Here is a 24,072-nt window from a genome sequence, read left to right as displayed (position 1 = left end):
CAAAAATAAAATGGAAAAAAAAATTCTAAAAACAAAGTTTCACGGGTGTCTAACTACTGCCCATCCCAAAGTTAGCATAGTCTGGTGGGGAAGGCTATCTAAAAATTCAAAGCATTTTAACACACATGCTGAGGAAAAGGCACCGTTTATATAAGACCTACATAACATTTTTGTTTTGTCCTGATGCAGAGCTGATGGATAACATAAATTAAAACCTACTCCCAGATCTTTACTGACACTTATGCTGACCTATGAGCCAGTAAACAAAAAGGAAAATGTCCTGTTTGCATTCAGTGCTCGAAACAACAATGCTGGTTTGAAACATTTGACAAGATGGAAGTTTTTATCCCTCTAAAAGGGTCTTGCAAAGTTGTATTAAACGAAAGGACGGGCAAGGACTATTAAATTCACCATTACTTTGCTTTCTAGCAATTCTAATTTTGGGTATTGAGATCAAATTCTAATTTCTCACCTAAGAAGTATTCATCTGTTTTAAAATAAATTCAGGGTCAATAAAGTCAGGTCTTCCATTTTTTAAAAGATGTCTCACTATACAGTTATCCACCATATGCTGTACTAGTCCATGTGATTTACTTAGCAGCTCAGCTCACCTGAAGAAACATTTTTAAAATGCGTTTAGCCTTTGAAAAAACAGTGAGTGGGTCTCCCTAGCTGAGGCCTCGTATCTTAATTAATTAACTAAAATCTCAGTGTTGCATTATGCATTACCTGCCTCCTTTTCAGCATCTGATTCTGACGCCTCATCCTCTTCGGCTTCCTCCTCTTCCTCAGAGCTGGAACTGCTCGATTCCTTGTTCTCCTCTTCTGGTTCCCGGGACTTCAGAGTGTCTTCTTCATAAAGAATCTTCTCTTTGCTAAGACAAATAGGAGTTTTTAAGATGTGCCAACAGGGGAAAGCAGCTATGTGTGACCTTTACTCTTAAGGAACCTACAGATAAGTCACTATATCTAGAACAGGTAAGCACACAAGTACCTCTTACACACTTCTGCACCCCACCGTTTCCTACCCAGTACATTTGTTATGGGTGAAATTCCCGATCCTGCATTCCCCATGCTGGCAGGGACAGCTCCACTCAGCCTGGGGAGATGTGGACTAGAGTACAATCCCTCTAGCTGTACTAAAAGGTTTCAAATTGAGATCATCAAGTCTTCAGAGGTTGGAGATAGCTACCCAGGGAAGACAGGCGTGTAGGAGACTGTAGAAAAGACAAAAGCTACACCAGCTGTTTTGTGGGTCTTACTTTTTGAAGAGTCCACTTTGCAGTTTCCCATTCATGTCAGCTTCAATTAGCTTGTTTCTCGTCTCCTTCTCACTGCGCAGCTGTCAAAAGGTGGGAGAAGAATGGGAAGGTCATGTTTGAACAGGCATCAGCAGCACGAGCATCTCGTTATCAGTCTAAACTCATCCGAAACCTCATTTTGAGGAAGTGGCAGGTGTTTTTTCTTGGTAAGTGCTTTGTTGTTGTTCAATTTGACAGGCAAATACACATCTATAAGCCCACCACATCATGGCCAGGAATAGCTATAATAGAGTAAGGTAGATATCAGGTACATTGTTACACTCAAGTGTCACTTCATGGGAAATTCCATGGAAATCAGCAACAGCGCTGATGGAGGGGAGTCCCCTTTGACTCTAAGGGTCAGATGCTTGCCCCAGATGTACTGCCCTGTTCTTTCAAGCACATGCACAGAACTGGGGTGGGGGAGAGGGGAGGTTGTCATCAAGTGTAAATTCCTGCAGTGATGGAAGTGTTTTGGCCACCTGGTTCAGGAATCTCGTCACCAGTGATTCCATTAGGGATAGATAAACCATAGCAGCATGGTAGTAGTCAGGGTAACTCCCAGGAGCTATAGGCATGTATTTATGTAGAGCAGAAAGAGATTGTAATTCTAGTGTAGTCGTGCATTTTGAGGATCATTCTGAGCCTGAAAATCCCACTAAAAATCCCTCAGCCTGGCACTCACGTTCTTCAAGTGAATGCATCCTGGAATCCCAAAATTGTAAACACCGCAGTGCAGGGTTTATAGGATTGGAAAGCACTGCAGGACCCCAGCATTGGATGCCTTAAACCAGTGGTCCCCAACCTTTTTTGTCTGGCGGGCACCAGACAATGAGCCACAGAGAACCATAGCGGCAGACAAGCATCCGCCGAAATTCCGCCGACATGCGGCAACATCAATAGGCATGGCCGCCAAATTGCCGCCGACAAGCAGCGTCATCCAGAGGCGTCGCCGCCGAAATGCCGCCAAAAATCGGCAGCATTTCGGCAGCGATGCCTCTGGATGACACAGCTTGTCGGTGGCATTTCGGCAGATGCTTGTCCATCAGACAGTATGCGGGCGCACTTAGACGCCCCGGCAGGCGCCATGGTGCCCTCGGGCACCGCGTTGGGGACCCCTGCCTTAAGCTAACAGAATATCAAGACAGTGCTATAAGAGGAAGTTGACTGGGGTGGCTAGATCTGTTCAGCAGAGAACTTCTCCCCTCTTTTGCTTCTTCTGCACATTGCCCAAGGTAAGTTATAAGTTCTTCCTCTGCTGATAGAGAGGCCCAGAATCCCTCTGGACATGTAAGAAGCACAAACATAGTCGCATCTTTGAATGCATGCCATATTTGGGATCGGGAAGGAATATTCCCCCAGGGCAGATTGGCAGAGGTTCTGTGGTTTTTTTGCCTTCCTCTGTAGCGGGGGACCCGATCACTTGCTGGAGGATCCTCTGCACCTTGAAGTCTTAAAGCCATGATTTGAGGACTTCAATGGCTCAGATATAGGTTAGAGGTTTGTTACAGGAGTGAGTGGGTGAGATTCTGTGGCCTGCGTTGTGCAGGAGGTTGGACCAGCTGATCATAATGGTCCCTTCTGACCTTAAAGTCTATGATTCGATGATTCCAACAGACATAAGCCCAGGAAAGTCATTCATGACTTGAAATATAGAGCTTCTCCTAAGAGCTCTGAGTGCCTCATTTAGCCTAAGGTTAGGTGAGAACACAGAAGACATCCCACCATTTTTCCTGGTCCTGCCTGAAAGAAATATGGCAAGATTCATTAAGAAATTTGTGTATGGCCTGTTCATGCATGTTATAGCAGTTTTTTTATGCTATATGCAAGAGAATTTGTAGGTGTATTTTTTTTTTTTTTTGGAGTGCAGTTTTCTGCATTAGGCTGGTTCACACTTCCTGGGATAAAAGCCTAAAGAACTCTGTTTATATATTAGTTTATCAATTCCCCTACTTTGCTGAGAAGTTGGTTCACATTAAAACAGTTTTGGAAAAGAAAAAAAAAAAAAGATGCAACCAGAATTCTGGGTTCTCTCTCTCTCTCACTGCCCTATTCCTCAAAGCTGTAAGTACTGGTATCACCACCATGTTTTTATAGCTAACATTTTCTCTCTAGCAACACCGCTTTAAGTCCACCATGTTATGCTGCATCTGGCTGGATTTTTTTTTTTTTTTGCTTGATTGGATCTTGGTGACATCAATGAATGTGTGGCAAGTCTGAGATGGACTAGGAAGGAATGCAACTCCAGGCCAATGCTGCAATATGAGGATCAGTTTTCATTTGATCTCAGGGGACACAGTTTTTTGCTATCAGCTCGCTATCCTCACCACCTTCACCAAAGGCTTCCACCACATCACAAGATGACATACTATTTAGTGTGGGTTTGAAAATGTTGGGGTTCACATAGTAACTTATAAATACTTCTCCCTCACTCAGCCTTGCTCTTCTAAAAGACAATACAGGAACAAATATACCAGTTCAGAATACAGCAGGACACAGTGTTTGAGTCACCTTCTCTTACGTGAAGTTATAGTAACCATAAGCATTCCTTAGTTGCTATGCAAGTATCTCCCAGAAACAAGAGATTTAGGGACAATGGTAAATATAAAGATTAACTGTACAGCTACACTCAATGTCTAGAATGCCAGATGTTGATAAATCATTGCCCCTCTTGCTACAGCTGAGTTGCTAGCAAACGGGTTCTGGAACTTTAAGTATTCCATTACGTTTAATGTCTCCCGATTATCTAAAAATGATGGCACGTAGTTTCATGCCTCCACTGAGACATCATATGTATGTTAGATTATCCATGCAGAGAGAGCTAGTTAGAAAGCAAGAAAGAGGTCAGCCAAAAACTCACCACATTCTGTTTTTTCTGCAGCATCTCCAAGTGCTCAACCAGTCCCTCATCAGCCACATCAAATGGTGTCTGGCCCTGATGACATGGGCAATTAGAAAACAAAGGCACCATCCAAGCTTCGTTAATATGTGAGAAATGTTCTTTAATGTTCTTCGTTAATATGTGAGAAATGTGGATAAAAGAACTGAACTCCCTGCCGCAGTATGCAATCAGGAGACCTCCACCTTCAGAGACCTGCTTGGACCTCCAACTGCCAGGTGACATATGGAATGGGATGGCAGAGAAGACAGCCCTCATGTCATTCTGCCATAGTCACTTAATTCCTAGACTAGGAATGGCCAAAAGCAGAGGCTGCAGTTTTATAATGCAACCCATGGCCAGACTCACCTTTATTACAAATGCAGCTTAGAGAAAATGAGATCCCATGCTCCAACTCAGCAGCAAGAACTATTGCATTTGGGTCACGTGCTCTCCAAAAATTGCACATCTACATTAAGGATGAAGGTGACCTCAACCTGCCCTATTCATTAGTGCACCCTAAGCTCCTGGCAATCTGCCAATGCAAACATCAACAGGACAAAGCTGAGGGGTCTCTGTCCTGAACTGTTATACATAAATACACCATTACTCCAATATAACGTGACCCGATATAACACAAATTCGGATATAATGCAGTAAAGTAGCACTCCGGGGGGCGGGGCTGCGTACTCCGGCAGATTAAAACAAGTTTGATATAACATGGTTTCACCTATAATGCGGTAAGATTGTTTGGCTCCCGAGGACAGCGTTATATCGGGGTAGAGGTGTATAAAATAACTAGGAAGGCCACATTGGGATGTAATGCAAGAGACCTGCAACACTGTCATTTTAATCAAAATACTCAGCCACCTTATTAATCACATTAATAATGAAACCTGATGGCTGTTGATTAAATGAAGACTGACAGGCCACAGCTCCTGGCCAGGGAATTTACAACCCATAGCCAGATCACTAAAGATATTATGACCCACTTAACTTTCAAAGGGATTGTTTGCAGAGCAATAAGGCAGTAGAACCTCACTAATTTGCAGTAGTTACGGAGACAACCATTGAGGATTACAGAATTTTGCAAATTAGGTCCCAATCCGGGGTGGCAGGGGTCTGTCCATGTGGTTCTCTTTGCCAGATCAGGCCTTAGGTGAATGATCATACAAACAAAAATAAACCGAATGAATCACAAGTGTAATTTTTCAAATCAATTTCCACTACAAGCAGATGTTACTCTATTCCTCATTTATACAAGGAGGAAAATGCCACACTCAGCCAGACACTTTAAAAAAATAATTTGTTCTCTCAGCCGCCTAAGCCTCCTGCCTGGATTCATTCACTGATGTTGCTCTAGCAGGTATAGTCTCAATCCACTGCCAAAGAAGTGACCATGATATCACAGCACTGAATCGATTCAGGCAGGAAGCAGTTTAGACAGGTAAAAACAGTTTCATACACATCAGAGTTCAGAAACAACAGGAAAGGAGAACAGGATGGGAGTTTCATGGGGGACAAGTACATTTTTTAAACATTAACAGTATGTGGCTCTGAAGTGAATACTGTAATCAGCAAAAAAAATAGTTACACTGTCTCTCTGCTTCCCACCCTCACAACTAGAGAATTCTGCAGGTTCCCCCAGCTTATATGACCAAGATGTTCAGAGTGAATGGAAAGGATTTAAAACCTTCAGCATCCAATCGGTTATCTCCAAAAAGCTACAGGCTTCCAGTCACAGCTACATGTCCACAATTAAAGCTTTCCCATTAAAAGCTCTAGGTTTACCACCACCAGGTTTTTTGTACCTGGCTTATTTCCCATGCAAATAAGACTGATTTTTGGTTACTTTTAAGTTGCCAAGACAGTATTAAAACAAGACAGAAGATACCCTGCACTCCCCTCCCTTACATTTCTGAGCTTTAAGACTCACTGACTAACCTTTTTCCACAAGACTAGGGAGGGTAGCAGTCTCAGAAACAGGAAGTCTTTAAATTCTGTGTTTCCAAATATGTTTCAATTTATACAGGGTAATTAGAGCTGGTCTTCATGCAACTTACCAGATGGCTGAGCTGAGCAATGGGCAAAAGAGGTGTGTGCACATTTCTCTATAAAAATCACACTTCAGCTCTGACCTAACAGGGGCCAGAGCTCTTCTAGGTAAAGACTGTTTCAGCAGAGCAGAGCACAGCAGTAAAATCGTTGCTTCCAGTCACTAGAACTCTGGAGTTGCATCAATAGTTTAACACTCACTTACCAGCTTGTTCCTGATGTCCATGTCACAGAGAGCTTCAGCCAAGATAGTGCAAGCTTCTTTCACTCCCCAGTGTGCAGCAGCATGGAGTGGAGTCCAGCCATCGTTGTCCTGGACATTCAAATTAAACCCAGCTTGGATCAAGAGCCTAAAGAAAGAAAAAAAGACAATAAACCCCCATGCATAAGTGCCATACTGGGGGGTTAGTGTGGTAAACATTAGGCCATTTGTATTTTTATGTTCATTTGCAAATAAGAACGTAACAATGGCCGTACTGCGTCAGACCATCCCTCCAAGCCCAATATCCGGTCTTCTGACAGTGGTTGGTGCCAGATGATTCAGAGGGAATGAACAGAACAGTCCCAGCTTCTGGCAGTCAGATGTTTAGGGACACCCAGAGCATGGGGTTGTGTCCCTGACCATCTTGGCTAATAGTATTAATGGACATATCCTCCATGAATTTGTCTAATTCTTTTTTGAACTCAGTTATACTTTTGGCCTTCATAGCATCCCCCCGCAACAAGTTCCGCAGGTTGACTGTGTGTTGTATGAAGAACTTCCTTATCTTTGTTTTAACCCTGCTGCCTATTTATTTCACTGGGTGTTATGTGAAGGGGTAAATAACACTTCCCAATTCACTTTCTCTACACCATTCACAATTTTATAGATCTCTAGCATCCCCGAGTCTCTTTAAGATAAAAAGCCCCCGTCTTTTTAATCTCTCTTCATATGCTTTGTTGCTCCACACCTCTAATCATTTTTGTTGCCTTTCTCTGTACCTTTTCCAATTCTAATATATCATTTTTGAGATGGGGCAACCAGAACTGCAAATAGTATCCAAGGTGTGGGTGCACCATGGATTTATACAGAGGGAATATGATATTTTCTGTCTTATTATCGATCCCTTTCCTAATGGTTCTTAACATTCTATTAGATTTTTTGGCTGCTGTTGCACATTGAGTGGATGTTTTCAGAGAACTATCCACAGTGACTCCAAGATCTCTGAGTGGTAACAGCTAATTTAGAACCCATCATTTTGTATATATGGTTGGGATTATATTTTTCCAATGTGCATTATTGTGCATTTAACATTGAATTTCGTCTGCCATTTTGTTGCTCAGTCACCCAGTCTTGTGACATCCCTTTGAAACTCTTCAGTCAGCTTTAGATTCAACTACCTTGAGTAATTTAGTAATTTAAATAAGTTAGTCAACTCTCTTGGGCACATTACTGTCATAATATGAAAGACAATCAAAAGGCAAATGACAAAAAAGTCAATTTATTCTTCCCTAGCCCACAACAGGACCCTCTTACTCAGGATATACTAGAATGGAAAAACATGACTTGTAGCCTGTCCTGAAGGGCAAAGTGACTTTGGTAGAACCAAAAGGGGAAGACCTTGTCTTCTACTGGGGGTCTATTAACCAGATCATTCCAGCTGATTGCAGCTGGTAGGACAGTGCCTAGGGGGACTCATGGTTGCCATGACAAGCCATGCAAAGCCTTACAGATTAGAAGTCCCAACATCCTGAATTGCACCTAATGCACAAAAGAGAAGTAGCATAATCTGTGCATGAGCCACTAAGTGAACAGTTTAAGGAGGAAAATCTTAGAAGGGCCACACACAAAATTGGCCTTGAAACAAAAGCATACTTTGGCAATGCAGGGAGACTGGGGGGAACTGGGAGACTTGGGAGAGGTCCAGCCACTGTGCACCACTACCCCAGCACCTCTAAGAAGAAGCCTGCATTTGGAAGGGGAGGCCAGATGGGATCTCTGAAGTGTGAAGATGTTTGGCAGAGAAGGAGCAAAACAAAGACACAATAAGTTTTGGGTAGAGAAGTCCCAGTAATGGCTTCTAAGAAAAAGCTGGTTGCCTTTCACTACAGACCAGAGTCTAGTGCTGGTTCGGCCAAAGAGCACAACTCAAATTCCACAGACTGACAGGCCAGTGGAGGCAGGACTACCAGAGAGGGATTGGAGCGAGGATTTCACTGCCTGTGACTGACAGCTAATGAACAAGACAACCCACAAATCAGGATTACAAGACATGCATCTTAATAGACTGGGATCTGTGCAGTAAAAGCAAATCCTGGTGCAAGCCAGACACTTTGGGAACACCTCCGCCACGTATGCCGTTGTCTGATTTTCCCCCTCACCTATATATCTGATCTTTGCAGATGCCATGAAACACTGGCACCCAGTCAAGACCTTTATGTGAAGGTTTTTGAAAAAACTGGTGTCCATAGTTGAGATCCTAAGGGATTTTCAAGAGTGCCAAAGTGACTGAGAAGTACAAGACCTGCTGCCTTTTAACAACACTAAGCACCAACCAGCCTAAACATTTAGGGAGGTCACAGTAGGGCTCTACGTGTTGAGATGCTTGCCACTGTTCTTTGATTATTTGTATTTTGGGGATTCCACCATCACCTTCAAGAGTCCCCACATCACCACAGCAACCTTCCCTAAGGCAGAGGTGCACTGGACAGGCAGTGAGCACCTATGTGCCATTCCAAACTGCCACCACTGATCAGAGGCAGAGCATGCTGCCTTTATAGCACTGTCATTCGAGGAAGCATTGGGATTTTGACATTGCTGCTGCTTTTAAACCCCTGTGTTTCAGTGCTAATTAACTATAGTATTGTTAAATGACTCACATAGCAGCTCAGCTGAAATGTGCTTTTCAATCAGGTGCTGACTTAAGCTAATTTTCCAGCTGAAGAAAGTGGGGAACAAGGCTTTTAAGAGACTTGCTCAAGGTCAAAGAGCAATTCTGTGTCTCATCAAGAGGTTTGCTAGCTCCTGTCTCTCTGCCCTTGGTGTAAGTCACTAGAGTTTAGATTTGAGCTCAAAGGTGGTCATAAAATATCAAAGGGTAAGAGCCCAGATTAGCTCAGTTTTATTTTCTGAAATAGCTAGAAGCGAGGGGAAGTTCTCCACAAGAGGTATAAGCACCATACCCAACAGTGACTATTGGAAAGTGCAGCCACCTCATTACTGGACTGTGTGCAAAACACTGCTAAGGACAGACGTGACAAGGCACCATTATTTTTACGGTGGTTGAGCCCAAGGGCCCTGATCAGGGCCCCACTGTGTCATTAGGCGCTATACAAAGAACAAAGACAGCCCCTGCCTCAAAGAGCTTACAATCCAAGTATAAGACAAGAGCCAACAGGTGGAGACGGATGATGGAGCACAAGGAAACACTGAGATGGTTATGAAGAGCTGGATGAAAACAGCAGTCTGAGCACATCAACTGCCTAACCACAACTGAGTGTCTTGTAGCCATCACACTGGAGGAGAGTTTTCAGAGAGGATGTGAGCCTGGACAATGGAGCAGCCTTGTGGGAGTTTACAAGGTGTTCCTCCATAGCACAAGAGGTGGCATGGGACAAAGCACACAGGTGAACGTTGGAAAACGCCTTGCTGGAGAAAACCTCACTAAGGCCTGGTCTACACTGGGGCGGGGGGGGTGGGGTCGATGTAAGATACGCAACTTCAGCTACAGGAATACCATAGCTGAAGTCGACGTATCTTATTCCGACTCACCTCCCATCCTCACTGCACGTGATCAACGGCCGCGGCTCCTCTGTCGACTCCGCTACCGCCACTCGCTCCGGTGGAGTTCCGGAGTCGACAGGGAACACATTCGGGGATCGATCACTACCCGCCGATATGTAGTCTGGATGTACCCTCAGTTCCGTTTGCCCAAGTACGTTACTAGGCTGCTCAGGGGTTGCTGCTTTTACACTCACAGGCCTATCAGAGGAGCCACTCAGCTTCAGCTCAGCAGCAGTCCAAGTTCAACCTCTCCATTACAGAAACTGCAAGCAGCACTAAGGGCTCGTCTACACTGCCAAGTTGTCAACAAAACTTTTGTCTTTCACGGGTACTTAAAAAAGCCCCTCTCCCCCGCCCCCCTGGAAAGACAAAAGTTTTGCCGGGGCAACTGGCAGTGTGATTGTCGGCAGGAGCGCTCTCCTGCCGACAAAGCGAACGCCGCTCACAGGGCTGGAAGTATTTTGTTGGCAAAAGTGCCGACAAAGAGCGTTTACACACACCGATGTTTAGCAACAAGGCTGTGTCGACACAGCCATGTCGCTAAAAGCTGTGTGGTGTAGACAAGCCCTAAGTGGAATGTGCGTGTTAAGAGAGGACTGGCTAGTGTCTTTTTCCCTAGGCTGATAAGTTCAAACAACAATTTTGCAAGACTAATTTAACTTATTTAGCATATGTATAGGAAAGAGTGCGACAGGGGCTTAAGTTACGGGGCACCAATAGTTATATGCAAAAAGCAGTAAAGCTTAATATCACATAACTGGTACATCACTGTACCATTGACTGCCAGTCATTAGTTTCCTGCAAATAATTAGTTACACTTCAACCCAGAGTTTCCAGGCAAAACACATTTGGTACACAGACTGCAATCACTTTTATCCTGCAATAACATTTAACCTGTAACTCCCAACTCTGCATAATCAAGAATTAACCCTACAGAAGTGCTACATTATATTACAGCATATACTCGTTCATAAGCCGAACATTTTTGGTAAAAGAGTGACACATCAAAGAGCGGGGGTCCACTTATAAACGGGTCTACACCAAAATTTGATGATTTTAAACTCTATGGAATCATTGAATTGAATATCTAATACATTGTCATTTTGTTTACCTGGAGCGTCTTCAGGCATGGAGCCACTCAGCTCCCTGTAGCCGTGGTTCGCCGTTCCCAGCCAGTGGGAGCTGTTGTAAGTGGCGCATCGCTTCCCGCAGCTCCCATTGGCTGGGAACAGCAAACCGCGGCCACTAGGAGCTGAGGGGCTCCGCACCTGCTGATGCTCCAAGTAAACAAAACGTCCTGACCTGCCAGTAGCTTACCCTGATGGGTCGGGAGCCAAAGTATGCCAAACCCTGAAATATATGGTTGGCTTATGAAAGGGTCATACAGTTTTTGCTATTTTTACCTAACCATCTTAGGGGGTCAGCTTATAAACGAATGGGCTAATGAACGAGTATATATGGTACTTTGTATTACTATAGCGCCTAGAAGCCTCAGTCATGGACCAGGATCCCACTGTGCTAGGAGCATAAAAAATAGAGCAAGACGACAGTCCCTGCCCTGGAGAGCAAACAATCTACATGTAGATGGATGCAGACAGATGGCGAAGTACAAGGAAGCCATGAGACAGTGTTGCCTAAATATACAAGACAGAGACAGGGTGGGGGATGGGGTAGAACACACCAGCAAAGTCAACAATGTGATCGTGGCAAATGTCACATAGCTCCATATTTTTTCTCCTTCTTTTGGGTGGGTTTACTTGGGAGGGGATCAGTTTATGGAACGAAGAGAGAGTGAGGGTAGGAGGGGCAGGTGAAGAGACTGAGTTAGAGGAAGTGGGAAGGTTGGAGTAAACAGCCAATCAGCACAGGGCACAAGACATCTGAAAACATTTGATGAGAATGTCCCCAGATCCCTGCTGTAGTTGCTTCTGCTCCTATAGGCTGGAGTCTGGTTGGCTCCTCTCTGCAATTCTCCCCTAAGGTCACATGGCAAGGGGAAGGAGAGGCACACATCTTATCATTTCAATTTCAGGCTAAGAAACACCCCAAGGCACCCAGAGCTTTGGATGGGCATCTTTTGGGGTGCATATGTTTATAAACGGAACAGCTGAGATTGAATGGGAGTTGGGTGCCTAACTCTCCCACCACCCACACTCTCAAAGCAAACCCCACCCTCAACTAGGGCACTAGGAGCGCCCCATTCCACAACAGAACTGAAAGCAAGGCACTGACCGATGTAAAGGCGTCATTACCTCATGACTTCAGAGTAGCCCTTGGCTGCAGCTACATGCAGAGCAGTAGCACCTGACCGAGGTTGCTTTATATCCTCAAGCTTCCCACTGTTCAGCCACTGCCGTGCATCCTGCAGCATCTGTTGCTCTTCCTCTTTCCTTGCCAAGTCCAGGTCCACCCCTGTGGGAGCAGATCGCAGATGGAAAAACAAAATCAAACCAAAACTCACCTGTACTTGTGCATCAATTTAAAATGGAATAATTTTAACAAAAATTTTGGCCGTTTTGCAATGTCTTCCACAAGCTCACTAACAGCATTTCCTAGTATGTAGGAGAACTCCTGAACCACCCTCAATAGAAACAAATTCACTAATATTAATAATACTTAAAATTGAGAGATTTATTCATAAGCCAGCCCACAATTAATTGCTAGGTAAAGCATGAATCAGATATGGGTGCAAGAATTGGGTCCTCAAAAATGCAGACCTAGCTTGAAAAGAGTCAAGCACAGCCTAAAGAACAGTCTAACAAACTGATTTAAACATGAATATACATTTAATCTATTGTGTACAGCTGATGAGATGCACCTCAGACGCTTTTTGCAAGGTTAAAAAACCCCAAAAAATATTGATAAATGAGCTTATTAACAGTGCATTCCTGCATGCCCAAAACTCACTGAGGTCAATGTGTTGTATTGCAAAGAAATAGGTGATGAATTTAAATGACCGCAGAAATGAGAACAGACATGTTGGTGTGCGCCCACATGGAAGGGAACAAGATTCATCACATTCCTATAATAATGGAGCCACTGATCCTGCCCCAAAGATCACTTAGGAACAAAACAGCCAACACAACGTCTAAGCTGCATATGTGGGTTAAGGCTGGATTCATTCCAGTACACAGACTACTCCAGCACCAACATCATTAGTAAGCTATGCAACAACGAAGAAGAGTTAAATGGCTCTCGTTTCCAAGGGAATGCAGTAAAACTCAGAAAAGGCTACATTTTCCATAGAAACTCTTAGCGAACCTTCTAGGCAGGCTTTCAAGTTTCTTCCTAAGCAAGGCTTGAAAATTCCAGTCTCCCAGACGCCAATATCAAGTCGGAAACGGTCTCTGAGCATAAGGGCCCAGCTCCATTAATTACTACAGACTTTAAGGTTCTATTTTTAAAAGTTAAGGCTCTAACCCTTATAGCAGCACAGAAAACCTTCCAAAAAGGAAGGACTACAATGGTGCCTTCCCAAGTCTGCAGATAAGGCAGGTTAATATATTTACTGCTGTTTAGAACTTCACAATTTTACACTGGTGCAAGCTTCCAGTGGAGACGTGCGGAACATGCTTAGCCACACCAGCGCAAAGATAGCCGATCTAGGCAGTGCCTTGTAGAGGGAACACTTAGGTCTTGTGTGCCCGAGGGGGTTATACATCATCATTAGGGCTCTACCAAATTCAGAGTCCATTCTGGTCACTTTCATGGCCAGAGGGTTTTAAAATTTGTCAATTTCATAACTTCAGATGTTTACATCTGAAATGTCATGGTGCTGTAACCTTGAGGGTCTCGACCCAAAATGGAATCATGGAGGGGATTGCAAAGTTGTTGTAAAGGGGGTCCCAACGTTGCCACCCTCACTTCTGTGCTGGGTTCAGAGCTGGACTCTGAAGGCAGCACCCTCCCAGCTTCCTTCAGTTAGAGGTGGTTCCCGGAGGTGGAGGTGAGTAGGATCTCGCCCATGCTTCTGGGAGCACCCCAGGCAGGGGCTCCTAGCTGCTAGTCCATGCCAGGGACAGATTAAGGCAGGGGCCCCGGCCAATTTTTGGGCCCCCAGGAAAAACAGGTGCCACAGCCCCAGAAGAAGCCCCATGGCAGAGGCTTCTACCAGGTCGCCCTGACCCCCAACAGGAGCAGCAGCGGAAGAAGCCCAGAGCCCCGGCTGCCCTGAGCCCCGGCTGCAGTCGTGGGGCTGAAGCCTCGAGCCCGGGCAGCCCTAAGCCCCAGCTGGAGTGGTGGGGGAAGGGGTGTGTGTGTGGAAGCCCAGAGACCACGCTGCCCTGGCTGGAGCTGCTGGGGTGGGAAGGGAGGTGGAAGCCCCAAGCCCACACTACTCCGGCTGGAGTGGCAGAGGAAGCCCCAGCCTGTACTGCCCCAAGCCCCGGCTGAAGCTGCGGGGCTGAAGCCCAGAGCCCGGGCTGCCCCAGCTGCAGCCACTGGGAGCAAGACCTGAGCTTGGCGCCTGGTGCTGCGGGTGGAGCCGCTGGGGGGGAATGGAAGCCCAGAGCCCAGCTCCTGGGCTGCAGCAGCACAGAAGTGAGGGCGTACCACTCATTTCTGTGCCGCCTGTGGAGGTGGGTCTGATCTCCCCACCAAAAGCAGCCATGCAGAGGAAGGACAACTCCTGACCCGCGGCCGGAATAGCAGCTAGGATCCCCAGGTTCCCAGCAGCAGGGGAGATCAGTTTTCACAGGGAAAAGCTGATTTCATGGTCCGTGACATGTTTTTCACGGCCTTGAAATTGGTAGGGCCCTAATCATCATAACTAGCACCAATGCTTTTCATTGTTGTAAAGAGCAACTTGCACCAGTGCAGTTTACCTTGGTTTGAAACTGGCGCAAACTACACAGACATAAAACGCTTTTTAAAACAGTGTAGCTGCTATAAAACCCCAGTATAGACAAGACCTTTGCTGTTCCCAGTGGAGAAAAATATCAAATGCAAATCCAAGTTGCAATAGTTTTTCTTGTTAGGAATAACATGATGGCAATATTATAACAGACCTCAGTGAAGTTAGGACTTCACAGATACCAACTGGCTGGATAAAAATCAATTAGCTGGTTTTAAAAAAATCTTTTATTCAAACTGGATTTGTATTTAAATACATTTTTCTTTTTAAAAATAAACATAATATGAGCTGTCATTATTTCAACTTCAATTTTAAGGCCTAAATTTACTATAATTATTAAAATCATTTAAATTAAAGAAAAATATATTCAAATGGTACTATTGCTGCCAAAGTTTTAAATAAAGTCAAACCACTGAACTTGAAGTCACTGGCTAAGCACCTACAGCCAGAGTTTGTTGAAGTGCTAAACCAGCTTTTGACAAGAATAACCTCGTCTGCATGTACAGAGAATGTTTTCATCATTTCAGTTCATTCAACTAGTTCAGTTCAATGACTAGTTAATTCAGAGTTGAAAAACCAATTGGGAGTTGAAAAAGCAGGAAAAATACCCCTTTCAATCAATGAATAAAAATCATGTGAGAGGATTTCTATTTCTATTCTATTTCTAAAATCGTGCAGGACATGGTAACCAGACACAATCAGTTCAATTAATTAACAACAGATAGTACTTCTGTTTAATAAATCAGCATTAAATGCAAAACATGTTATGGGAAACTTACTTTTTTCCTATGTATCCAGAACTTTAAGGTATTTTAATAAAGACAATTTTAAAATACTTTTGGTGCATTTAATTGAATTCCAATCTCCATCCAAATGCAGCTTGACAAATCACGAGTAAAAAATAATCTAGTAAAGAAATGAGTCACCATTTTCTAACAAAAAATGTTAAGAAACTGAATAAATGTAACCTTTATAATTGCTTAAATAATTGTGTATAAATAATATAGTGTACCATCCTGGTTAGTAAAGTACCAAATTTAATGTAAAGGCTATTTTAGTTGCAAATCAACATGTTTTATGGCTATCAACCAATGAGAATCAACCTTTGATTAGAAAAGTAACTCAAAAGTACAACTGCAACACAAGATTAAAAAAAAATATTTAAATCAAAATTTTGTGGCTGATTATTTTAAATCAGTGATTTAAGTCCACTCTGGATATCAGAGACCTGAATTTAACTTAATCTGAGAGTAAAGAAATCCTGTATGAGGTATTATCATTTTCAGCCATGTGGTATTTTGCCTTCTTTGCACAAGCCCTTTTACAGAGGATGCAGAATGGAAACTAAGTATTAGTAATTTGTGAACTATATCACAGTGTGTTTTGTACAATGATTCTAATGCCAGGCCATCAAAGTTAAATTGTTCTGCTACTCCTTGGGCCAGATTTCAGTTTCATCAAGACATCTAGTATATCCAGTTTCCTTATAAAGCCCCTAGAAGGCCCAAAGGAAGCATGTTCAAGTGCACAGCTGCCTTACCTTGTTTCTTTACTTGTTCCAGAAGCAGGTCCTTCATGGCTGCTTCCTCTGCAAGATCAGATGGGACTTCACCTTCACTGTTCACAGCAGCCACGTTGGCTCCATGGCTGAGCAAGTATCTATACAAATTAGACCCATACTGATGTACCAGACTGTTACCAGAATTGAAATTCATATATGACAGAACAGAGTATCTGGTTTTCTGATTCAAGTGAGGTCCCAAATGAGACTGCTCTGTAAGCCTCTCAATTTAGAGTTTAGAACTCCTGCTGCTCCTCCATCGCAGCACATGCAAACAGTTGATACACACTTATTTCTATACAGCCAGTTTAAAAAACCAAACAAGACTGATCTTCATTATGTTCTTCCACTTCCCTTTTTATAAGCGAATCAAAAGTTCATACAAGAGCAGGCAATTCCTCCTTCAGCCGGCATGTCATTAAAGAATGTGACAAACTAGCAACGTTCTCAGTTAAAGGTCTTACAGGTTAGGGAGGGAGTGGCAGGAAATATATTGTTTCCTTATTCTCATCCCCTTTCAGAAAAGCTTATTTGAAATTTGCAAAGCTTATCTAGCATTGAAAGCTTCTCCAGAGGAGGAAGCCTAAAGTTTTAAACAGTATCTGGAAGCTTCTCCATGCTCTGGATTTAGACATGAAAAAACACAGTAGCTGTTCTCCAAACTCTGCACATTCATTAAGCTTATTAGCTCCATTATATCTTTGATGGGGTTTTAGGATATGCAGAAATTGCATTGATATTTGATGCCAAGTTTATCATTTTATACTTGAGCTTTCCCCTAAATGTCCTCTATCAAAAATGTTACACATCTTTGTCAAAATGTTCTTCCTCACCCAAGTTAAATCCACAAAAAACACCTTCCTTAACCCTTTGCCACTGGAAATTAGCATTCCCTGCCACTCACCATCAGTGCAATGGTGCAGAGTCTGCCTGGGTCACTCAGACAAAAGGCCACCCACAAGAAGATGGGAGTAACTGTAGTGGACATTTCTTGGGTTAGGACAGTGTATGGAGCAGAGATTGAAGCAAAAATTGCTAATTTCTATTTGCCTTGGGTATGAGCCAGTCTGCTTTTCAGAACCACAGCTCAACCAAATGAGAACCCTATTGCTTAGTTTTCCAATATTTTGATTCCAATTATTCCACTTTCCTAAACAGATCCTCACAGTAACTGGCTGGCTTAGAACAACAAATCTAACATCATAACATCTCCCCCAATGCAACTAGAGTTATTGGTCCCATGGGTTGGAATGAATACCACAGTCAATTGCAGAGTGTTAATCCTCTCAGCACACTTACTGATTCCAAGTACTGAAGTCAGAGTAATCTTGAGAAGCAAGTCACTCAGTCTATGATCTTATCTACACCAAATTAAGCCTACTTTAATTCTGAATGAGAGTGTCCACATAGGTGCAATTTAACAAATCCAAACCTTTAGTTAATTTGTATTAACTTTCCTGAGTGTCTCCATGTAGACAAGCCTTAAGGAGAGTGGGGGCGGGGCTGGGGTGGGGAAGGGTCAGGGGCCATGGGGAAGAGGCGGATCAGGGGCTGGAGCAGCACACAGCTACGCAGGGCACCAGGAAATGTGGTGCCCCAAATTTTTGGTGCCCTTCGCAGCTGCGTACTTTGCGTATGGGTAAGGACAGCCCTGCTCCAAGAACCTGTCTACATTAGGAACATTTTCAAGAGAACATAACTATAGTTATCCTTCAAACCCCTAGTCAGAGGTGCTGCATGGGCATAAAAAGCAAGGCTTTACACTGGTGCTGCTTAATCCAATAATTTAACCACTTTACACTTGTGCACCGTGTCTGACAATAGGGGTTTAAACTGGAGTAACAGCATCACGGTAATTATACACTTTTTACATTTTTCAAATGTACACCAAAAATAGAACCTTTTCAGTCCCAAAGCCCCTCTGTAAAGTTTAAAATTCTGCATGCATTCCCTTTTGAAGGGGGACAGGCACAGCTGCTCAGCAAGCAGTTGAGCTGCAGCTGATTTGTGCTTTACTAATGTGACCGGAAGAAGAGCTCTGTGTAAGTTTGAAAGCTTGTCTCTCTCATCAACAGAAGTTGGTTCAATAAAAGATATTACCTCACCCACCTCGTTTCTCTAGTGTGCACACGGTCAGTCATTGTGCTTCTGTTTTACTCAGCAGGTTTTAGCTTAGACCTCTGACATTGCATTAAGCACTTCAGAAGCAATTATCAAAAGGCAGACTGGTGACATCTTCCACCCAAACCCCTACAATCAGTAGCAAAGACTAAAAGCAACTTCTCTTCTGTCCTTTTAACTTAGCATTTCCAACATCTGCTGTTCTGAGTCACATGGCATCAGCCTTCCATGTGCCAGATCTGAGGAGGAGGGTGTGGAATTTGTTATTGTAAATACCCATGACAGCTTGAAACTCACTCACTCTGCTATGTTCAGATAGCCACAGGATGCCACAGCATGAAGGGGGGTCCAGCCCTCATTATCCTGCTGGTTTACACTGGCTCCATTTTCTACCAGGAATTTCACCATGTCCAGGTTCTCGTCTATACAGGCCTATGGGGGAGGAAGCAGGTGGTGTTAAATATAGTAAACAACTTCCATTTTCGGTTTACTAGCAGTAGGTGATACCTAGGCTTCACACCCACACTACGCCTGCTCACTGATGTCTGTCTACCTGACAGCTCTGCCTCTGATATCTCTATACTGGTTTGTCCTGTTCCCTCCCTCCCCATACACACCCTGCCTCAGAGGAAAGGATCATGCTGTAAAGTGATCTGTCTATATTCATCTTAAGTATGGCATTAGATTCCTGTAAGCAAGGCAACTTGTAGATTTATTTAGATCATGCTGTTCCAGAAAAGTTTCAATGACATGAATGCCAGGACACTCCAGGAAATAACTACTGCATTAGGGTTGTGCAGCCCAAGTATGAGTTCAGGGAAATTAACAGTCAAACATGCAGGAAAATCAGAACTTCTGCAAATGGGATATTTGCCCCTTTATACAGATGACTCCGTAGTGAAAATGAAATTTTACTCAGAAGTGACAACATAAAAATGTCATATTGTTACTCAAACTCATTTATTAATAGTAGTTTTTGCTTACTTTACAAACTAAAATTAAATCTGACTATTCCTGTTAGCTGCTTGGATTCTGTAGTGCTATTTGAGAGAGAGAGTGGGGTTCTAATCTAGCATGTGTATCAATACTACTAGATTTCAACTGCAGACACTTTTGCTAGGAGGTTGCCAGAAAGAACCAGCTTGACTTTCAGATCCCAGGCTAAGCCTGCAGAGCTGAGTGTAAGGACAAATGTTTTTCTGTGTAACCTGAGCAGATCTGGCGTGGAAATCATTTAGACAGACAGACATGGATCCTCACAAAAACATTTGTACAATCATGTTTCAGACTGGACCAGCACTTAAGGTTCCTGTCATAGGTCTTCTCCCCCACTTGGAGCTGTTGGGTTCCAAGATGGGGACCTGCATGGACTCCTCTAAACTAAAATCCTAGTTTAGATCTGGTTCTCGCTGCCACCAGTCAGTTTTCTAAGTGTCTGACACACTGCCTGTTCCCCCAAAAACTTCCCCTGGGAACACAGATTCAATCTCCCTGAATCTCAACACAAAGGGAAGCAGCCCACTTCCCCCCTCCCTCTTTCTCCTAGCCTACTCCGGAGAGATACACACCGATTCAACTCCGTGAATCAAACCCAGGAGGAACTCACTCTTCCCCCCTCCCCTTCCCCTGAATTTCCACAAGAGAAGGAATTAACCAAGTCCAAAGAAAAGAAAAGAATTTATTAAAAGAACAAAAAGAAAGTACACTATCTCTGTAATACCAGGATGGAACAATACACAGAGTCTAACCTATAAACCTGGAGAGAATTCCCCCTCCCCCTTTCTTTCTCAGTAAAAGCAAAGTAGCAACAACAGAAATAAAGATATTCCTTGAGCAAAACACACAATTGCAAATGTAGAAATAAACTTATAATACTAGTACGCCTTTCTAATACTCACTAGACTGAATAGATGAAAACTACTGCAGAAACCTGGGAGGACTTGATTAAGATTTCTGGACTCTCTTAGATCCCAAAGAGAACTCAACTCAAAAACAAAGAACACAGGGAAAAAAAACTTCCCTCCACAGAGATTTGAAATTATCTTGTCCCTGATTGGTCCTCTGGTCAGGTGTTCCTCAGGTACTGCTTGTTAACCCTTTACAGGTAAAAGAGACCTTAACCCTTAACTAACTGTTTATGACAGTTCCATTCCACTGTGAAGATGATTTTGACCATCAGCACCCTTTAGCTTCATCAAAACATAACAATCTGCCCAATAGTTGACATACAGAGTGGCATTCTTCTGATCGGTTTTAGGCAAATTGGACAATGTTTCAAACATACACAAGCTCACAAAAGAGAATGAATACTTGGAAGTTAAACACTTTACCCCTTCATTACTCAAAAGTAGCTGGACTCGTATGTGATTCTCTATTGTGTTCTTGTTTGTGCTTATCAAGGAGTCCTTTAACTTTTTTGGCAGGGGAAGGAGTAGATGGGAAGATAAAATGAGTTACTTGGAGGCCAGAGGTGTAGTAAGTACTGAAGGATTACACACCTCCTATGTGCACATATATGGGCGCTTGTCCTCTGGCCAGACTGATCATCTGTAGGCCATGGCTGCAGGCTTCCTAAGGTCCCTAATGAGGCCACCATGGCATATTTGTTGTGATACACAATCTAAAAATAGCCACTTTGTCCTTTGAACAAAAAGCCACTTCACCACCGAAAAAACAGTGCGGAAACAAAGAGCATATCTTCTGAAGTTAAATAAAAATACTATAAAGTTCCCTTCATAAGCATATTCATTCCTCAAACATCTAAAATAAAAAGCTTGCATTCTGTAATTAAACTATAGCAGAATGAGGGGTGTCAGTTATTAAATAGTTAGGACTCTTACCACTCATGTCCACCCAGGGTATTTGTGTACTTTTACCAGCATATCTGCTCTTTCAGCGAGGAGCCTACTTTGAAGCTTTAAACAAAATCTGAATATGTTAAGGACACACTCAACTGATGCTGAGATAGTCAGGAAGGGAGGTTTTCAAAAAGAGGTGGCAAAATTCTCAAGCTTTCCCATCTCATGGGTTACATATCATTCCTGTCTCTAGCCTGCAGGGAAGCCGCCCTTTTTAAAAAAAAAAAAAAATCCTGCTGTCTACTGATTTGCACCTGAATGGAGATGGAGTGGCTGGACTGCTAGGCCTTGGCTACACTGGTGCTTTACAGCGCTGCAACTTTCTCGCTCAGGGGTGTGAAAAAACACCCCCCTGAGCGCAGCAAGTTACAGCGCTGTAAAGCACCAGTGTAAACAGTCCCCCAGCGCTGGGAGCTAATCCCCACAGGGAGGTGGAGTACCTGCAGCGCTGGGAGAGCTCTCTCCCAGCGCTGGTGCCACGACCACACTCGCACTTCAAAGCAGCGCTTTGAAGTTGCAAGTGTAGCCATAGCCCTAGGAGGAATTCTTCCTTTGCAGGATTTTTTATTACAACCCACTCCCTACCCTTTAAAGCCCTGAGGCATAAGGTGGAGGGTGTCTAAGGCTACATCTACACTACAGCTCATGTCAGTCATTTATGTCGCTCAGGAGTGCGAATAAACCACCCCCGAGCGACATTAGTACTTATGTCAGTGTATCTTATGTGAACAACGCTACGTCAGTGGGAGACCTTCTCCAACCAAAGTGGCTTCTGCCACTCGCAGAAGCAGTTTTATTATGCTGACGGGACAGCTCTCTCCCATCGGCATAGAGCATCATCACCAGACTCACTGCAGTAGCGCAGCTGCATTGCTGCAACTGCACCGCTGTACATGTAGACACACCCTCAGCTTGCTCCTTAGTATTCTCCATACCCAGCCAGTATGCTCCCTCCAAGAGCATCAAAACTGGACTGGGAAGCAGAAACAGGGCAGTAGCAGCAGCCTGATCTATATGTGGGAAAGCAGCTCACACCACTCAGAGGCAAGAACTGCATACGCTTGGCAATGATTCCTGTGCAGCCCAAAAGGTCACTGCACTCGGTCCTATTACAAGATTTGGAAACATCTACCAATTACGAAAGGAAAAAGCCTCATAGATCATTCTCTCAAAAAAATCCACTAGCATTATTTAAAATCAGAAGTATAGCATGAGAACAGTTACAGTCACCTAAACAGCTTTAACACTGCCCCGGCATTTAACCCAGAACCACAAAAACCAGGAGACAATCCTATATACCCCAAAATACACATCACTTACTCCAAAAATAATACTATGTACCCGGACTATCCTACTTGACAGACAATGCAATACTGGAGTACTCAATTTCAACTAAAGTACATTCTCTTTTTATCAGGGCCGGCTCCAGCTTTTTTGCCGTCCCAAGCAGCAAAGGGGGAGGAGAGAAAAAGACGCAATGGGCGGCACTTCAGCAGCAGCTCTACCGTGCCGCTTCATTCTTCAGCGGCAATTCGGCGGCCGGTCCTTCCCTCCGAGAGGAACCAAGGGACCCACCACCGAAGACCCGGACGTGCCACCCCTTTCCATTGGCCGCCCCAAGCACCTGCTTCCTGCGCTGGTGCCTGAAGCCAGCCCTGCTTTTTATCGCAACAAGCTATTCCTGGGTTACTTTAGGTCACAAGCAGTCACCCAAAAGAGATTTGTTTTCAGATCTCTTCCCCAAAGTGACCACATTCCAGATAACCCTCTCACAGTATATTTACACTTTTCATGTATAAGAAGTGTTATACATGTCTCCAACTCTGTTATTTTTGTGGGCTGTACAGAAGAAAGAAGAGGAAGTTACATGAGAGCAGAACAGGGAGGATTGATTTAAATCACACATTTTCATCATGATTTAAAATCAGCAAATAGGAAGCCTTGATTCAAATGACTGATTTTGCATTTGCACTTTTAGTTATTTTCCTAGAGGTTGTCTCATTGTTAGTAACAATTAAGCACGTTGCAAGTCTTTTCACTACATTTGGTACTTTATTTGCTAACTAGGAGTATAAACAATATCTATACACATTTAAGCAATTATAAAGCTTAATGTACACTTATTCAGAGTCTCAATTTTTACAATTTTGTATTGTTAGAAAATTATGAAAGACATTTCTTATTTACTAGATTTTTTTTAACTAGTGATTTGTATTAAGCTGCATTTGAATGGAAACTGGAATGGATGGAAACGTATTGATTAGCATACACAAGAGAAAAGGGATTAAACAAAACATTTTGAGTTTGAAATTAAGGATTTCTTAGTAGTTAAAACTACCTTAAATGTGCTGGATACTTGACAAAAATTTGCAGCTTTGAGTGGTTATGTAAAACAACTTAATTTCAAACTCAAAATATTTTATGTTTTGTTTATTTCTTTTTCTCTTGTGTATCCTAATCAGTAAATTTCCAAATGTTGGCATTAGATTTCTAGCATTTCCACCATGAGACTAAGCAAGTCCAAGTCTCTGTACTCAAAACACTGAACCATGTTTAACATTGTACAGTGAAAGGGTCACATTAAAACTTTTGACTCTCGGACCATTTATTCCACTGAATTTAGCACACAAGAGTCCTCTTCAAGAATTTCATCAAAATGTCTCCATCATACACCAATTCTACC

At 43.3% G+C, this 24,072-nt stretch overlaps 1 protein-coding gene across 4 annotated transcripts in view; it reads right to left on the bottom strand.

Annotated features, from left to right (window-relative positions):
* Positions 1-24,072, bottom strand: part of PPP1R12B (protein phosphatase 1 regulatory subunit 12B) — a 175,068-nt gene that overhangs the window by 119,064 nt on the left and 31,932 nt on the right. For 3 of the 4 annotated variants that reach the window (XM_045014080.1, XM_045014082.1, XM_045014084.1), the window contains exons 2-8: positions 18,833-18,963; positions 16,390-16,508; positions 12,250-12,409; positions 6,440-6,584; positions 4,162-4,236; positions 1,263-1,342; positions 730-875 (exon numbers count right to left, since the gene is read on the bottom strand). In XM_045014080.1, coding sequence (XP_044870015.1) covers positions 730-875; positions 1,263-1,342; positions 4,162-4,236; positions 6,440-6,584; positions 12,250-12,409; positions 16,390-16,508; positions 18,833-18,963 — 856 coding nt within the window. Of the gene's footprint in view, positions 1-729; positions 876-1,262; positions 1,343-4,161; positions 4,237-6,439; positions 6,585-12,249; positions 12,410-16,389; positions 16,509-18,828; positions 18,964-24,072 lie in introns of those variants that run through there. The other variant, XM_045014083.1, reaches the window with a different exon arrangement.

This window comes from Mauremys mutica, chromosome 4 (assembly GCF_020497125.1).
Source record: "Mauremys mutica isolate MM-2020 ecotype Southern chromosome 4, ASM2049712v1, whole genome shotgun sequence".
NCBI lineage: Eukaryota > Metazoa > Chordata > Testudines > Geoemydidae > Mauremys > Mauremys mutica.
Note: the sequence above shows the minus strand (reverse complement) of the source record. Positions and strands in the feature narration are given on the sequence as shown.